The 14,869-nt window shown below is 59.9% G+C and overlaps 1 protein-coding gene across 1 annotated transcript; it reads left to right on the top strand.

The window, feature by feature from the left end:
* Nucleotides 1-429: 429 nt before the first annotated feature.
* SCART1 (scavenger receptor family member expressed on T cells 1) lies at nt 430-11,399 on the top strand. The gene is made up of 14 exons (XM_064488591.1): nt 430-652; nt 2,351-2,668; nt 3,375-3,671; nt 4,399-4,707; nt 5,017-5,322; nt 5,466-5,783; nt 5,858-6,172; nt 8,057-8,371; nt 8,547-8,615; nt 8,691-9,005; nt 9,257-9,292; nt 9,892-10,029; nt 10,564-10,758; nt 11,209-11,399. Exons 1-14 carry the CDS (start codon nt 586-588, stop codon nt 11,289-11,291), a joined length of 3,081 nt encoding a protein of 1,026 aa, XP_064344661.1. The 5' UTR covers nt 430-585; the 3' UTR covers nt 11,292-11,399.
* The last annotated feature ends 3,470 nt before the right edge of the window (nt 11,400-14,869 follow it).

Consider the following 14,869-nt stretch of genomic DNA (forward strand, 5'->3'; position numbering starts at 1 on the left):
CCTGTTTAGGTTCAGGGTGTAGGTTCTGGTCTTTTGTGGCTTTTGTTCCAATGATAATTTAGATCTCAGAGCCCTTGCAAAGCTGTCCAGGCCTGTCTTGTTCTTCTGTGCTTTGGGTGGGGAGCTTGGTGGGAGCAAGGGCTCTGGTGACCTCACACTTGGTTCCCCCAGTGCTGGCTCCCAATGCCCAGTGTTACTGTGTCACCATCCACAGTGGGAGTCAAAGCCACTTGCCTGGCTGGAGGACAGGGCTTGGCTGCTGCTGTGGCTGTGGGCAGACCAGACCACCTGCCTGACTGTGAGGTCTGAGTGAAGCTACCCTGTCAGCAGTTATCAGCCTGAGAGGAAACCCACAGCCTGGGCCCCTTGCTCATGCCTGGCAATGCTCAGGCTGAGGCCACTGCCTGCTCTGCTCACAGGTGGAGAGACAGAGCCACTGACTTGATCTGGAAAGGCCCTCGCTGTTCCACTGGTCCCAGGAGGCCACTGGTGGCTCCACTTCTGTGTGTTTGGCTCTGAACGGTGATCCCTGCCTTTGCCCAGCTGAGCAGCAGGTGCTGGCCAGGGCCCTGGGGCCACGGGACCATGAGGGCAGCTCTCCGGGCTGTGGGACTCAGCGCACTTCTCCTCAGTGTCATGGCAGTGCCCACTGGTAAGGTCCTTCTTCTCTCACCCACGGAAACTTCTGGAGGCTCTGTAGATGCTGAGCTGCGGGGATCCCTGCTGTGACCAGCTGTCTGCTTGGGTCTTACTCAGCCAAAGAGGGTGGGATGTCCTAGAGCAGGAGGGCATGTGGGCTCCAAAGTGCAGCCCCTGGAGATGCTTGTCCCAACACTGACTGAGCAGGTTCAGTCCCAGGGTGAGGCCAGAGCCCCCAGCCCTACTGCTTGGAGTCAAGTGCAGGGCTGGGTCAGAGCCCAGATAAAGTGGGGGGACATGGCCAGCTACCCAAATCAACAGGGGTGCTGGTGGGTTCTGCAGGGGGACGGCCCCATCTCCTTCCCCTGGGGCAGGGTAGGGGGGTGGGTAGGGGAATGGGAAAGCTGGCCACACTGGGCCACCAGGTGAGCATGGAGCTTGGTGCTGGGCCATGGAGGAGAGCCATAGTCTCAGAGAGATGCCACACCAGGGTGGGGGGTGGGGGGCTGCTGTTACAGAAGCCAAGAGGCTAAGTCATGGACAGGGAGCTGTAAGGAGGTAGTCCTGCCAGAATAACATGGAGAAGCTGGAGATGAGAGCGAGTCCCTGGGGGACGGCATGTGGTGACATGGGACTATGATGAGTGTATGAGTGTGAACGTCAAGTGTGAGCAATTGTGTGCGTACACGTGTGAGTGTGTGTCAGGGCTGAGGGTGGGCAAGGGTAGCAGTGTGCAGTGCCCTGGAAGCTGATCCTGGGGTCCAGCCAGGAGGTGACCAGGAGCTGGACACAGGCACCCCTCGGGACAGGGGTGGGATGCAGTTCTGGCCGAAGGGTTCTGTTTTGTGTGAAAATGACAGAAAATGACCCTGCACACTGATGCCTGAAAAAGAATAGGTGGGGACTGATTGGGTGGCAGTGATAGATGAAGACCCTGGGTGGGAGGTGGGAGCAACGTGCCTTCCTCTGCCCTGGGTGGGGGTATCTTTCCCCAACATGAATCCAGGACAGGCCCTGGAGCTGGTCTGGGGTGGCCCAGGCCAGGACGTCCTGGCCGCACCCACATGCATGTCCCCAGCACCAGCCCAGGAGGGGAAGTGAGGACAGAGGGTCAAGAGGCTGTGATGAGGTGGGGCTTCCCCAGGGCTGTGCGGGAAAGACCAGGGTGCAGAGGCCTAGAGAGGGTGTGGTTAGGGGATGGGTCCCTGGTCCCAGTGAAATGGAAAGGTCAGGGGGTGGCTGAGACACTCAGAGCCCTAGGAGGCAGCCTCGAGGAGAGTGAGCTGGACGGGTGGTGGGTGGCCAGGTAGGTCAGGCAGGAGTGAGTGAGTATATGGGGGGTGGAGGGGTGGGCTGCAGGGCCTCTGGTGGAAGCTGGGAAATGACCTTTGGCTGGAGGCTTGGATGGGATGGTGGGAGGAGCCCCCCATCTCCAGGCAGAGGAGGACAGGGCACTTCTATGCCTAGGGGTGGGGTCACCCATGATGTGGGGGCTCTAGCAGGCTGAGGGGGGCTGTGGGGATGAGGATGTGGGCTGCACAGGGTGTGCAAGGACCCTTGCTCCATCCATCACCTCTCTGGACTGCTCTGCGGTGGGTGGGAGGACCTGGCTCTGTGCTGAAGCCTTGGAGGTGGCCCCAGTCAAACGCAGGCGTCTTCTCTGCCCCCTTGCTGCTGTCGCTGACCCCCATCTGGCCTGTTCCATCTGCAGGTGGACCCAGTGACCTGCGGCTGGCGTACAGACACAGCCCATGCGATGGGGTCGTGTTGGTCCAACATAAGGGGGAGTGGGGACATGTGTGCAACCAGGAGTGGACACTGAAGGAAGCATCCGTGGTCTGCAGGCAACTGGGCTGTGGCCATGCTGTGGGCGCCCCCAAGTACGTCCCGCTGCCTGGAGAGGTGGTGCAGCCCTGGCTCCACAACGTGTCCTGCAGGGGCGACGAGTCCTCCCTCTGGGGGTGCAGCCTTGGGGCATGGATGCAGAGCCAGTGCCCTTACGAGTGGGTGGTGGTCGCTCTGTGCTCCAGTAAGTCATGGGGCAGGAAGCCATGGGAGGAGGAGGGAGGGTCCAGGGCTCCCTCGTGGGGGCCTCCAGAGCCCCTGGCCCCCGTAGGACCGGCTGGCCTCGCATCTCTCCTCATTCCTCCTGTGTTAGGAGCTGTTTGTTTTTCGTTCAACAAGCGCTTACTGACCAGGCACTGCTCTGGGTCCTGGGGACACAGCTGTGGATGAACCGCACGAAGGCCTGCGGCCTGGGCCACGCTGTCCCTGGGAGGGACTGAGAGCACATGACTATGCAGGCAGAAGGGCAGTGCTGGGATGTGTGGGGGCCTCGACGCCTTGTCCCCGGGATCACTGCTGCTTCTGCAAACGCTTTCCCTGGAGGTCTGTCTGGATGGTCCACAGCAATATCTGGACGCTTTATGTGCTGAGAGCTTGTGAGGCCCTCATTATGTCCCATCTCTGAGCTGACCCCCTGCATGGGTTGTGGGGCCCGGAGCAGAGTGAGAATGCAGGTGCCTGTGTTGAAAACTCAACGAGAAGGATTTCCCAGAGAGCAACACAGAACACTGAACCAGGCAGGGCCTCTGAGCAGGTCCTTTGTGCTGGCCCAGTGCTTATCCCCCAGAGGGAGGTGCAGGGTGGGTCTGGGCCCAGGATGGGGTGCCTGGTGGGGATGTCTGGGCACTGAGGCCGCTGGCTCCAAGTGCAGTGTTGCGTGTCCTTTGCAGACGGTACTTTCCAGGCGGTCCGGCTGGTGCAGGGCCGAAGCCCCTGTGCGGGACTCCCTGAGATCAGGAACATGAACTCGGTGGATCGCCTCTGTGGTCTGCACAAGGAGGAGGCCACGGTGTTCTGCCAGGAGCTAGAGTGCGGCCCCGCGCTCCAGGCCCCCCGCCAGGGTGGGGGCAGCGCCAGGAAGTACATGACCTGCAAGGGCACCGAGCCAACCATCCGGAACTGCAGACTGAACAACAACCTTCGCAGCGGCTGTGACTTCCAGCAAGACGCCCAGGTGGTCTGCTCAGGTGAGGCTGACCCCTCACGCTCCTGGGGGACCCCCTGGGGGACAGCAGGGAGCAGGGGAGTGACTGCAGGAAGGGTGCGTCCCCACAAACTCAGTCCTGCCTGAGGCGTGAGGTGCAGATGTGGGAGGAGCTGGTTCTCCCCTGGACACCTGCACAGCTGTCCCCACTGTAGAGGGAGTAAGAGCTGGCTGGGGAAAGTGAGTGCAGGAACAGAGTGGCGCAGAGCCGTGGTTCTGCATCCCGGCAGGGGTGTCTGCTCAGAACCCCCGTGCAGGTTGCGGGTACTGGCTGTCTGCAGCACCTGTGCTGTTCTAGCTGCAACTGTTGCGTGTCCAACATGAGTCAGAGTTGGTAGTGAGTCACCCCTCCTGCCCTGTCTTTGGTCTGTGAGAGTGAGCTGGCCCTCTGAGAGCTGTGCTCTGGGGTTTACGGAAGGGGAAATGAGGCAAACTGTCCACTCTCTTGGTGTGCCCAAGGGTGTAGTGGTCTGCGGCAGGAAGGGTGCTTTGACCTTGCCACTGAGACTGTGGGGGGCCTGGATGCCACCGCCCCTGGCAGGCAGAGGTTGTGTGCCACATGTGAGCACCTGCAGGAGGTGTCCCTGACCTCTGACCTTGCGGAAGTGACCAGGGCTGTGCTGGAGCCTCCCGGGACCAAGGATGGTGGGCCCAGGCTGAGCTGGTCATCTGAGAGCACCTGTCCCAGCTGAGTTTGTCTCTTCCTCCAGGACACACAGAAGTGCGGCTGGTGGGTGGCGAGCACCCCTGCTCTGGGCGCCTGGAGGTGAGGCGTGGCCTGACCTGGGGCACTGTCTGTGACGCTGACCTGGACCTAGCCACTGCCCACGTGGTGTGCCGGGAGCTGCAGTGTGGTGTGGCCGTGTCCACACCTGGGGACGCCCACTTCGGCCGGGGCTCGGGGCCCGTGTGGACGGAGGCCTTCCACTGTGAGGGCCACGAGTCCCTGCTGTTCCACTGCCCTCGGGGGCCCGGGAACCAGTGCGGGCATGGCCAGGATGCGGGGCTCAGGTGCTCAGGTGAGGCCAGGAGGGTGTGCATGGTCCTGTTGAAGGAAATGCTGCTTCTGTGGGTTGAGGGGAGGGAGGAGAGGGAGGCAAGACTTCTGGTCACAGAGGGATGTGACCCCTATGGCCGCACCACAGAGCCCGGGCTCTTCTGCAGAGATGTGAGTCGGGTGCTGAGGCTGAGTTGGGTGGGGAGCTGGTGGGAACAAGGGCTCTGGTGCCCCCACACTGGGTGTGAAGGAAAGAAATTGCCACCTGCTTGGCCTGTGGGTGGAAGGACACTGATCCCCGCCCCCCCGCCCCACCCCACCCCCCGCACAGAGTTCCGGCTGGTGAACGGCAGCAGCGGCTGCGAGGGCCGAGTGGAGCTCCAGGTTCAGGGGGCCTGGGCGCCCCTCTGTGCCGCCCACTGGGACTTAGAAGATGCCACAGTCCTCTGCCACCAGCTCAACTGTGGCAACACAGTGGCCATACCCCCGGGAGGCCATTTTGGGGATGGGGGCTCAGCCATCTGGCCTGACGCATTTCACTGTGTGGGGACAGAGCCCTACTTGTGGGACTGCCCTGTGAGCACCCTGGGGGCCCCCGCCTGCGCCCCTGGCAATGCGGCCGCCACCGTCTGCTCAGGTGGGTCAGCGAGGTCGCGGGACAGATGGAGGCTGGGAGTGGACCGGGCTCTGCTGGGAGGTGGGGTCCTCTCCCCTTCCAGGCCGAGTGGCCTTCCCGCTGACACCCTGGTGGCCCCTGCAGTGCCCCGCGTCCCTCCCCAGGTCTCCCCCACGCCCTGCGGCTGAGGAACGGACAGAGCCGCTGTGATGGCCGTGTGGAGGTGTCCCTGGACGGGGTGTGGGGCCGTGTCCTGGATGATGCATGGGATCTGCGCAGCGCCAGCGTGGTGTGCGGGCAGCTAGGGTGCGGAGGGGCCGAGCAAACCTATGAGGCACCGGCGCCTGGGCGCGGGGCTGTCCCACTGGGGCTGAGCAGCACGCGCTGTCTGGGCACCGAGACCCGCCTGGCCCAGTGCAACGTGTCCGTGTCCCCGCTGGTGGCCGCGGGGACGTCGCGGGACGCGGGTGTCGTGTGCTCCGGTGAGTAGGGGCCCGGCGGCCGCCTCCCTCCCTCTGGCCCGGGGTGCGGCTGCCCTGACTGGGTCTCTCGGCAGGGAGCCATCGGGTGCGGCTGGCCTCGGGGCCAGGCCGCTGTGCGGGGCGCGTGGAGGTGCTGCACAGGGGCGCATGGGGCACTGTGTGTGACGACGGCTGGGACCTGCGGGACGCCCAAGTGGTCTGCCGGCAGTTGGGCTGCGGCCACGCGCTCAGCGCCCCGGGGGCGGCGCACTTCGGGGCCGGGGCCGGGCGCATCTGGATGGACGAGCTGGGCTGCGAGGGCCAGGAGTCTGCGCTGTGGCAGTGCCCGTCGCGGGGCTGGGGCCTGCACGACTGCGGGCACAAGGAGGATGCCAGTGTCGTCTGCTCAGGTGGGTGTCTTAAGCTGAGTCCCCTCCTGGGGTAGTTTGGTTTGAAATGGTTGTGTTGTTTTAGCACATTAAATAATACCCACGTGCTTTCCTCGGATTCCACTAGTGTCTCCCCGCCCAGCTCTTCCTGGTTTGGAGGACTCCGTAGCTCACTGCTTCAGTGTCCTCTTGCTACAGAGATGCTGCGGGACTAAGCACGTTCTTCCCATTGGGGCTGGGGGTGGGGAGGAGGCCAGGGTGGGGCTGGGGGTGGGGAGGAGGCCGGGGCGGGGCTGGGTCTGGGGAGGAGGCCGGGGCGGGGCTGGGTCTGCTACTTGTTGCTCCTGGTCCTGGTGCAGCACTGCCTGGGGTCCTTCTCTCTTGCTCATGAGCTCATCTCACGTCTGTGCTTGAGGTTTCCGTCTTGAAGTCCTAACTTTGATCCATGTTTCAGTGTGCTGGATGACTTTTTCCAGATATTTTTAAGGCAGAGTATGAAGTTTTTTAGCTCATATATATCTGAGACTCCTCTGTGGATCTTGTCTGGCTGTGATTATTCTTAATGACCGAATTTTGCCGTATGCTGGGGGCACCTGGGAAGTCCTGCCTCCCCAGGCATCTCCAGGCAGCCCTCCAGGGTGGGGCTGGGCATCCCAGGGTGGCCCTTTCACACTGATTTTGGTTCCTGTTTTTGCTTTAGAAAAGTTTTCTTCGACTTTGTTGGCGGTCTTAGATAACTGCGTTGATTTCAATCTCGTATTTCTTTGTGAGTAGCAGGCCCCTGGTTTTGGCGCATCCTCGTCCTTTTTATCTGGGCTGGAGTGCTCGCTCTTTCCTCGTGCGTTCTGGAGTTTTTCTAGGAGCTGTCCAGATCACTGACTTGCTGTTCTGTCACTGCTGGCCGTCATGCTCTTGGATGTACGTGCGAATGTGCGTTGTGTTTTCAGTTTCCTTGAAGTTCTTCCTTCTCTGTGCTGTGGCCTCTTCGGGCAGCTGCAGGCACTGGCTGGCCGGTAGGGCTCTGCTGCTGGGGACAGTCTGTTTCTGTTACGAGTCAGCCTGGCAGCAGGTTTTAAAGGCGAGAGCAGAGGCAGGCAGGGCACCCTTGAGGCCCCAGCATGGAACAAGAATGGGTGACTCGTACCCCATTAACTTGGTTGGCCAGAGCCCCGAGGCCAGCCCAGATGCAGGGCTGGGAAACAGACTCACTCAAAGAGCACGGATACAGACAGGAGGTCTTGGTGGCCACTTCTGTAATTACAGATGTGTTTCCTTCCGGTGTTTTTTCTAAGCTTATTTCAATTCATTATGATGCTTTCAGATGCAATTCTTATCCACGTTCCTGGACTCATCCTCAGATAGGCATTTTTGATGTATTACGGGCTTTCGTAACATAATTTTAAGGGGCTGTCTAAGACCCTGTCATGCGGTGATATTATGCAGTCTACCTAATGCATCACACTGTTGTTGGACGTGCACTGCTCAAGGGGAACGAGCCAGTACTTGAGCACCGATCAACCAGGCCCCATACTATCTCCAAACTCAGAGATCTGGGCTAATTCCTGTTTTTTTTTTTAATTAAAATTTTTTATGATCACTGCTAAATCAATCATCTTGTACAAAGGATTATTCTGTATTTCAAGTAATTTCCAAGGATAGATTTCTGGACAATCAGCTGATGCCTGCTGACTAAGATGTTACAACTGGGGATTAAATCTGGTTATCTGTGGTCAACAGTTTCCATCTTTGGGGTGGAAACTGATGGGATGTGGGGTTGATATGAAGGGGATGCCAGGGGCTCACTGGGTCGATGCCCTTGCTTGGCATTGGTCTTGGTACTGGGACCCCCTCGTCTCCGCCTCCTCCTTCAGAGATTTCCCTGGGCTGACTGTGTTTGTCTTCCAGAGTTAGTGGCCCTGAGGCTGAAAGGTGGCACTGGCCGCTGTGCTGGGTGGCTAGACGTGTTCTACAATGGGACATGGGGCTCCGTGTGTAGCAATGCCCTGAAGGACACCTCGTTGTCCATCATCTGCAAGCAGCTGGCCTGTGGGGAGCAGGGCTGGCTGGAGAACAGACCCGTCCACACTGGCTCGGGCATCTCCTGGGTGGACCACATCCAGTGCCGCAGGCTGCGAAACTCCACCCTATGGCAGTGCCCCTCCGCTCCATGGCACCCGCGCTCCTGTGTCCCTGGAGAGGAAGTCTGGATCACCTGTGCAGGTGGGCCCTGGCAGTCTCTGAGGGGCTGGGAGGCGCTTAAATGTCTTGATAAGTCCTCTGCAGGGGCTGCTGTTGGCCCATGGCTCGGAGCCTGGGAATCACTTGGGCTCCACAGGCTTCATTCTGAAGATTTTCAGGGCGTTTACACTGGGAGGGCCGCTGTTTAATCCAACAGGATTGTCAGAGAAAATGACACAGGATCCCCGGGAGACCCTTAACTGCTCATCCACCCACAGCTGCCCAGGTACCCCTCCCACCGCCTTCCTGTTCACTGCCCATCCGGGTTCTGCCCCGCGGTGACCACAGCCTTCTTTTCCAGAGGAGGGCGCGCTGCGCCTGCTCGGGGGCGAGGACCGCTGCTCCGGCCGCGTGGAGCTCTGGCACGCCGGCTCCTGGGGCACCGTGTGCGACGACTCCTGGGACCTGGCGGATGCCGAGGTCGTGTGCCGCCAGCTGGGCTGTGGCCGGGCCGTGGACGCCCTGGTGGGGGCTGCCTTCGGGCCGGGCTCGGGGCCCGTGTGGCTGGACGAGGTGGGGTGCCGGGGCAGCGAGGCGTCCCTGCGGGGCTGCCCGGCCGAGCCGTGGGGCCACGGAGACTGCGGGCACAAGGAGGACGCGGGCGTGCGCTGCTCAGGTGAGTGGGCGGGGCCTGAGGTGCCCTCTGCCCTTTCCGTGCGGGAGGGTGGCCGGGGGCGCGGCAGGGTGCCGCGAGGGTTCCTTTGGAGTATCCCTCTACCCTGGGTGCTCCAGAACCCAGGCCTGAGGCTGCCGGGCACTGGGGCACAGGCTGCCCCCACGACCTCCATCTCGGGTTGAGGGGCCGGGGGAAGGTCTGGGCTGCCTTCAGCCCCGTGCGGCTCTCAGACCCCGCCCATTCTCCTGCAGGTGACAGGGAGACCACGGTCCTGCCCCCTGCATCAGGTAGGTGAGTGCTTCCTCAAGCCGCAGCTCGCACCCTCCTGTGCAGCCCCACCCAGAGGGGCCCTGCCTGGGGCGGGTGCCTGGTGTCTCCTGCAGAGGCCATGCCTCAGTCAGCCCCTCCCCAGGCAGGAGGGCAGAGGTCAGGAAGACCAGAACCAGGTGCTGGAGATGTCCATCTCGGAGGGTGTCCCTGGGCCAGGCTGGGTGGAGAGCCAGAGGGAGGGACCATGAGCCCAGGCCCTGCCGGGCCACTCCTCTGGCCCTTTCCCTTGCCGACGTGGGGGTGAGGAGGTGAGGGGGTGCGCGAGGTTGGCCGCAGTATGTCGTAGCCTCTTAGCCCCTGCAGCTCTGTGTTCAGAGCACAGACAGGACCCTAAGAGCTGTCCCCCAGCCCCTCTCTCCTGTGTCCTCCTCTCTCCTGGACACCCTGTTGGCTTCAGCCCCGTGACCTCAGGCCGCCCCTGGGGGAGGAGCAGCACAGGCCCATGGCTCCTCTGGGCGCCCCGCCCCCTCCTGCTCAGGTGGTCCAGGCCCTAGGTCATAATACCGTGGGCAATGCAGGCACACAGGGAAGAGCCGGCCTCTCACTGTCCCTACAGGCCCTCCTCTGAAACCTCTACCTGCCTTCAAGGCCCAGACGCTGCCCATGACCTTCTGCCTGGTCCTCAGCTCCCTCCTGCTTGTCATCTCACTCGTCCTGGGGATACAGTGGTTCCGGGGCAGAGGAGCCTGTAGGGGTAGGTGCGCGTGGTGATCGAGGTTAACACTGGGCCTTGCGGATGGGGAGGCTGGTGGGGGCAGCACTCTGAGACCTTAGCTCATCGCAGGTCCTCTGTCCTGGTCACTTCCCTGTGTGCTGGGTCCCCCTCGAACCACTCCCCATCCCCAGCCTTGGCAGCTTCCGAAGACATGAACCCATGAGTTGGTGACAGGGGAGCCTGGGCCCTCTCTGGGCTCTGGAGGGGCTGGATGAGACCTGCAGTTCGGCGTTCCCTCTGTGGGAGAACAGGGCTCCAAGGAGAGAAACGTGCATTAAGGACCCTCAGCAATTCCTCAGAGCCCCCAGGTCCTGCTTCTCTGTCTGTGCCCACAAATCCTGCCCATGGCCTGGTGTGCCTGGTGAGGCCTGTGGCCCCTGGTGGGGAACTGTGGCAGAGGACCTCGGGGTCCAGGGAGTCCTGGCGCGCATGAGACATCCCACAGGGGCCCCGTGGGCCGGCTCAAACCACGGGGAATGTCTCTCCTAAAAGGTTCTGGTGTGGTCTCTGCAGGTTCTGGAATGTTGGGAACTCTGCCCTCGGAAGGTGTTTATGAGGACATTGGAGCTGTTCCCGGCGGGGAGAAAGACGAGGGGCCTGGCGTGTCCTGGGTGCTAGCGCAGGAGGAGGAGTATGATGACGCAGGGGAGCCCGAGCCCGGCTCCGAGGAGGAGGAAGCAGAGGACAGGCCCCCCCTGAGCTCCGTGGGTGTGCATCTCTGTGCCCTGGCGTCCGTGGCGCTTGTCCTGCTGTACTGCTCCTGCTCCCGGGGCTCCGCTCCGGCCAGCCCCTACATCTAAAGCTGCTGATAGCCCCTCTCGTGTGTGTCTGTGACCCTCACTCCCGCCCCAGGCTTGGTGTTAGGGTGCTCGGTCACCCCTCAGAGTTGCTCCTTAGACTGAAACCTTCTTGCGGGTAGACTGGGAGCTTAGGGAGGCCCTGGGTTTTATCTGGCTTCTTTTCATGGCTGCGCAGAGTCCCCCAGTGCCTTGTCTGCGGTCGGCTGCAGGGGCTGAGCAGGAACGCACCCCCTACCACACTGTCCAGCCCTGTCTCACCCTCTGGCCTCACGGAGCAGCAGGAGGCCAGGGCCCGGAAGCCCTGGGAGCTCTGAGGAATTGCTGAGGGTCCCCAGTGCACGCTTCTCTCCTTACACAGGTGGTGCTCCGCACAGTCTGGGCCTCCTCCAAGCTCAGGCTGGGAATGAAGACCACAGCAGCCTCTGGCCCAGGGCGTGCTGACTGTCAGCTGGCCGTGGGGGACACCAGCGAGACCAGAGGGTGGGAGAGAGCCCAGTGTGCCTGGGGGCTTTTGTTTTCCTTGTTTCTTAAAGAGATTTATTAAATCATTCATCCTTAATTCATCTCAGAAACTTCCCTCATATGCCCTCGTGGCCCAGGTTCTGATTTTGGCCTCTTTTCTGCCTCCCCCTGGTCTGCTGTGGTTTCTGACATTTTTCAGTGGTGTCCTCACCACGGCCTCTTGTGCACACGCTTCTCCCAGGGTGTGGGGTGGGGATCCCTGATGAACCAGCTCATGGCCACCCCTCCTTTCTTCTGCAGACAGGGCTCCATCTAGTTCAAATGTTGTGCCAGATTCTCCAACACTCACAGCTGTTCTGCTCTGATGACCCACTGAACTCTTTTATGACCACACTCTCCCTGGTCACACCCTCCCTGACCACACCTCCCTGGGCACACCTCCCTGATCACACCCTCCCTGACCACACCTCCCTGACCACACCCTCCCTGACCACACCTCCCTGGTCACACCCTCCCTGACCACACCCTCCCTGACCACACCCACCCTGACCATACCCACCTGGTCACACCCTCCCTGACCACACCTCTCTGACCACACCTCCCTGACCACACCTCCCTGGGCACACCTCCCTGACCACACCCTCCCTGACCACACCTCCCTGACCACACCCTCCCTGACCACACCTCCCTGGTCACACCTCCCTGACCACACCCTCCCTGACCACACCCTCCCTGACCATACCCTCCTGTCACACCCTCCCTGACCACACCTCCCTGGTCACACCCTCCCTGACCACACCCTCCCTGACCACACCTCCCTGGAAAATGTTTCCCTGCCTCCTCTTCCATGTGTGGGTCTGGTATCAGTTTGCAGATGACCAGACCCACCCATATCTAGAAGTTTCTGAACTCCCACTTTCCCATCTCAGAATCCGGGGAAAGATGGGGTTTAATTATCCTGTGAGTCTGTCCTCTGCAGCATCTGTCCAGTGATGCCACTGATTATCACTTACCCCTTAATGTTTACCCTCAGGGTCTGGCCAGCCTGCTGTAGCCATCACTGGCACTGGGCCCTTAGGGTCTCTCTGAGGGGAGGGAGGGTGTGGAGCTACTTTAGTCAGCCCAGGAGTTCGCGTGCCCGCAGACTCAGCTTCACCACTAGTGTCTGGACCGCGTAACTCTCTGTGGGTGTCCTGGGCACTGTGGGGTGTTGAGCAGGGCCCCTGGCCCCCACCCACCAGATGCCAGTACAGTACCCTCCTGCCCGTGGTCACGACACAAAATGTCCCCGGCAGCAAACCTGCCTGGGCTAGGAACCCCTGTGCCGGAGGTAGGCTTGATGGGGTGCTGGGCATGTTTCTAAACCACTACGAGCCTGTAGGATCCGACAAAAGAGATTTTCTTATTTATGAGTTTATTTGTGTAAAAAGCCTTCAAATATAAAGATATTAACTCCTTAGTAGTTACACATACAATGAGTCATCTTCATTGAAAAGAACATTACATAGAAAAAAATGTAAATTTTAGCCAAATTATAAGGTGGAGAAGGTTTTACTAAGCTGGAGCTTGAGCGGGTGTTTTGACTCTCCGTGGCAAGTCTCCTGGGGTTTCATTTACACTCAGTGCTCGTTGACAGTTTACTCTCCTAAAAACGTTCGCTTTTGAGACTCTTAGCAGCAGCATTGGAGCTGGGGGGTGATTCAGGAAGTCTTGTTATATTTGGAATATTTGCCTTCTTGTGATAGAAATTCTCATGTTTTCATCTGTTATGTTTATCCTTGTTCACACGATGAGTTAGTATTTAAGTATAATTTATGGAACAGTATTTATTATACAGACTGAACTACAGAAAAGAGACAGAGCATTGCCTGACGCATGGCCCGGGGTGCCCGAGGGGGTGGAGGTAATGTGAAGCCCCTGTTTGCAGCTGGAAATGTGCACTCAGACACAGCCACTCAGTATACCCCTGTCTCAGGTGCTCCTGGGAGGGGACATGTGGCTGTGGTGTTGGGGTCTGTGTCTCAGACCTCATTTGGTAGCACTAGCATAATTACAGCACCCCGGCTTCAACCAGAGGCAGATTCAACTAAGGGTGTGGGGTTGAACCCCGGCCCAGCCACGTCGGAGCCTCAGGACCCATGGCTTCCTCACCCTGGAGTGCCCACAGGGATTTCAGCATATGGCGCCATCACAGAGAAGTCAGACAAGATTTGAGGGTGCAAGTGATCAACAGTCAGGTATCATTACTGCGCCCTTTAACCATGACTACCAGTAACTACAATATGGTGCTGGTGATGCAAGTGTTCCCCATCCTTTGCAGTTATCCAGCAACCCTAGAAAGAGGTTCTCTGAGTGTGAGTGTTTGCAACTTAGCGCAAATGCTGCAGTGAACACCTGCAGAGTTTTACCAAGGAGTAGGCAGTGCCTAGAAAGGAAGTTGTGGTTTCTTAATTGCTGATTTCACAAATTGTTCAGCAGTTTAGTAAAAATATAAACATCAATATTGGGAACCCTTTTACATTTATGGACAGAAGGATGGAGTTTAGCTAAATTCCTGTTGCAAATCTTTTGAGCCCCGAGCAGGAAGTTTCATCTGCTACATCTGAGTTTAGGCTGCTCCCCAAGGCAAGCAGTAGGTGCTGGGTTGATTGCTCAAGGCCCCGCCCCCGACCTGACCTGGATTCCCTCTCCCTGAGCCCAGCCCCCATCCTGCCCCACCTCGTGTGGGCTCCCAGCTGCCTTCGCAGACTCAAAGGTGGAGAGAGCTGATGGCCCGGGGACTCAGCTGGACTCCAGCGCCTCCAAGTGTCTGTCCTTTTGGAAGCAGAGGTGGCACCCTCAAGGGGCAGGGACAGATGTGAGAGGTGCCAGGGAGAGTGAGGACACTCTGAATCCCTGGCGCCCAGGGAAGGGTGTCCACAGCTCCAGGGCTGCCAAGGGCGAGGGCATTGAGCATGGAATGGAATTTGAAGACCTGCCACCTGACAACACCCACCTTAGTCACAAGGTGGCCCTGGCAGGCCGGCCTCCCTCCCCAACTGTGTTTGGAGTTTTCTTTCTCCAGGACCTCCCAGGGAGGGGTCTCTCTCAGTGTGCTCCTTTGCAAGATCCCAGGGACATGGGGAAGTCTCCTCTGAGGTCATCTATGAGCAGATACTTGAAGACTGCATGGATCTGAGTGGTACAAACCTGAAGCCTGGGGACTGACCAGTGAGTGTGGGGGCTCCTGAACCCCACTCCTACTCTGACATCAGGACAAGGAGGCAGCCCTGGAGCTGAGAGTTCAGGGGTGGGGATGTGATGGCATGGGTCTCAGCCCTACTGTGGCATTTAGCGCGGGCCCCATCGGGCACCTGGTGTGCAGAGGGAGGAGCAGGGAGGAGCCTGGTGCTCCCAGGAGGGCAAGAGGACTGTGAGGGGTGGTCAGAGAGGCAGTGGGGCCAGTTCCCAGGGCTCCCAAACCCACTAATATCTGCATCCCTCTCACTGCCCTATGATGTGCTGGCTCCACCCTTTCCTGCTGTTCTGGGTTCCCTAAGACCCCCAGGCAGGCAACC

This window comes from Camelus dromedarius, chromosome 8, assembly GCF_036321535.1.
Source record: "Camelus dromedarius isolate mCamDro1 chromosome 8, mCamDro1.pat, whole genome shotgun sequence".
NCBI classification, from domain to species: domain Eukaryota; kingdom Metazoa; phylum Chordata; class Mammalia; order Artiodactyla; family Camelidae; genus Camelus; species Camelus dromedarius.